This window comes from Malurus melanocephalus, unplaced genomic scaffold (genome assembly GCF_030028575.1).
Source record: "Malurus melanocephalus ecotype Western Australia unplaced genomic scaffold, MMel_1.1 scaffold_891, whole genome shotgun sequence".
NCBI lineage: Eukaryota > Metazoa > Chordata > Aves > Passeriformes > Maluridae > Malurus > Malurus melanocephalus.
In genome coordinates, this window is record NW_026624123.1 from 28,479 (window position 1) to 31,398 (window position 2,920).

General features: G+C 63.9%; 1 protein-coding gene across 1 annotated transcript in view; it reads left to right on the top strand.

Annotated features, from left to right (window-relative positions):
* Positions 1-946: 946 nt before the first annotated feature.
* Positions 947-2,920, top strand: part of AK4 (adenylate kinase 4) — an 11,385-nt gene continuing 9,411 nt past the window's right edge. Inside the window, exon 1 of the mRNA XM_057385954.1 lies at positions 947-1,181. Coding sequence (XP_057241937.1) covers positions 1,037-1,181 — 145 coding nt within the window. The 5' untranslated portion in view covers positions 947-1,036. The remainder of the gene's footprint in view (positions 1,182-2,920) is intronic.

Genomic DNA, 2,920 nt, shown 5'->3' on the forward strand with positions numbered 1-2,920 from the left:
AGTGACACACACGCAGTGACACACATGGAGTGACACACAGACACACAGGGAGTGACACAGATACACAAAGAGTGACACACAGACACACAAGGAATGACACGAACACAGCGACACAGACACAGTCCCTCGGAGACAGTGACACAGCCAAACACGCAAGGAATGACACACAGAGTCACACACACAGAGGGAGTGACACAGACACCTCCGGCGGTGTCACCAGCGCTGAGCAGCCCCTGGGAACGGCGGGCTGTGCCGTGCCGGGCTGTGCCGTGCCGGGCTGTGCCGTGCCGGGCTATGCAATGACAGGCTGCGCTTGCACGCTGCTCCCGCAGCCTGTTTTTACAGGCTGTGCTCCATCTCCAGGCTGCGCGCGTGTGTGCCGCCTGTGCATCCACAGGTTGTGCCTCCCCGGCTGTAGTTTTCCAGCCGTTCATCCACAGGTTGTGCCTCCCCGGCTGTAGTTTTCCAGCCGTGCATCCACAGGTTGTGCCTCCCCGGCTGTAGTTTTCCAGCCGTGCATCCACAGGTTGCACACCCAAAGCCGCGTTCCGGCTGCTCGCAGGCTGATCACGCACAGGTTGTACCCGCAGGCTGTCCCCGCGTGTCCGCACCGGTGGTGGCGGTCCCCGGTGGGTCCCCCCCGGCTCKCTGCGGGCACGGCCGTGACGGGCGTGCGGGACGTGCCCCGGGAGCCGCTTCCATGGGCAGCGCGGCTCCGGGAGCTCGCGGCGAGCCGGGATGTACCGAGCCGGGATGCGCCCAACCGGGATGCACCGAACCGGGATGCGCCGAATCGGGATGTACCGGGCCGGGACGTGCGGACCCGCGGGAGCCCCGTCGGGCCGGGGGATGAGCGGGCGGCTCCGGGACTACAAATCCCAGAGTGCCGCGGCCCGAGGGGGCGGGCGGGCGGCGCGGGGGGAGCGGCCGCGGGGTCCCCCCGCCCTGCTGATGTGTCCGGGCGGTGCGGGGGGAGCGCGGCCGGGGCGGCTGACGCGTGTCCTGCCCCGCAGCGCTCCGGCGCCGGCAGCCGGCCATGGCCTCCAAGCTGCTGCGGGCCGTGGTGCTCGGGCCCCCCGGCTCGGGGAAGGGCACGGTGTGCGAGAGGATCGCCCGCAGCTTCGGGCTCCAGCACCTCTCCAGCGGGCAGTTCCTGCGGGAGAGCCTCGGCGGCGGCGGCGGTGAGTGCCCGCGGGGCGCCCCGTCGGGACCGGGACCGGGAGCGGGAGCGGGACCGGGAGCGGGGGGTCCCTGCCCGCGCATCTCCGGCGGGGCAGCGCTGGGATGGGGATGGGGATGAGGATAGAGATGCGGGTAGGATGGCGATAGGCACGGACGGGGATCCATCTCCACCGCGGGTACACCACAGGTTGTTTTCTTCCCGTGGATTTGGCACAGCTCATTCATCGCCTGCTCCCTCCAGCCGGAGCCGCCGGAGAAGCCGGGGAAAGCGGCTCTGATACCGTGGGGTGCCGCGGGTGTGCGGCTGTTTCATCCCCGTGCCGGCGGATCGCGGCTCCGGGGAGGGCGGTGCGAAACCCCCAGAGGGTCCCGCAGCGGCGGGGAGCGGCTGGCGGTGTCCGGGGTTATTAATGCCTCCATCGGGATGGGCACAGCCTGAGGCGGCGGATGGCAGATGGCTGCAGCGCTGGTGCCCGCTGTGCCCGCTCACACCCACGGAAGGAGCGATGGCTTGGCAACGAGCGTTTGTCCGKGGGGAAAACCCGCCGGGAATGTCGCTGCGTGTCACCGGCGCCACAAGCGGGGGGTGCAGGAGGTGGGTGACAGCACCCACCCCGCACAGGTCACCCCGGCTTTTGGGTCCGGAACCCAAAGCCAAGCCCGCGGGAGCCGGGATGAGCCGTGCCCGTGTCCCTCGGCTGGTGAGGGGCTCCYGGTCCAGGACAGGCTCGGGAGCGGCCGTGCCGAGCCCCAGTTCCGCGGGATTGGGCAATCCCAGCGTATTTCTCTTCCCAACACTTCCTTCTCTAATGTGTGAAACACCGACCCGGGGGGAAGTGACTCACCGGGCAGGGAACGGTGGAACGGCACCGATGCRAAAACAAGCCGGGAGGATTTAGAAATTAATGCTTTTTCTAGAAGGGTGACAAAACAAGGGAGGAAAAATAGCGAGGGGAAAGTTTTGGAGAGGTCTGACAAGGGCGTTGGACACAGCCCCGCGCTGGTCACTCGTGTAAAAATATCCAGATTTCCTTTTATAAATAAAAAGGACAATAATATTTCCTTTAGAGGGAGGTTCAAAATTTGGAAAATCCCGATGAGGGCTTTGGCTGAAGGACAGAAAAGTGCGATGAAAAGCAGCAGAGRTGCAGAGTGTGGAGAGGGGCAGCACGGGGAGGCTGTGCCCACCCGGGACCTTCCACAGCCAAGCTCTGAATCACTGACTGTCCTGAATTTCATGTGTCAGTTCATGCTCTGGCCACAGAACTCCTCTGGGGAAGCAAGGAGAGACAGCTGAAGGTGTCTTGGCTACATTCACAAGGAAACAACAGGGAAAAAGTCAGGGAAAATTACTCAGAAGGMAACCAGCCGCAGTTTGGTTCATCTGGCGTGACATTCGGGACCCACCTTTGAGTCAGCCTCTGCTCCCAGCTCTCACTGAGCTCCAGCTATTTGTTTTTTTTTTTTTTCATTATTATTATTTTGCTCTTTGCTTTGGGCGAGCTGTGACATGACCGTGCTGCCAGCTCCGGGGGAATCGAGGTGGAAGCGGCTTCTCCTCCCCGCTTTGTCGGCTGCATCAGCGGCTCGGGGTTCAGGGGAGCTGGGGCTCTGCAGCACCAACAGAATCATCGCAGCCTCATCACCCCAAAAGCAGCGTCAGCGCCGTGTTTTTACAGGATCTCGGCCAAGGATTTTCCTGCCGGGCGTGGAGTGGCCGTGGCTGAGGGTTCAGGCT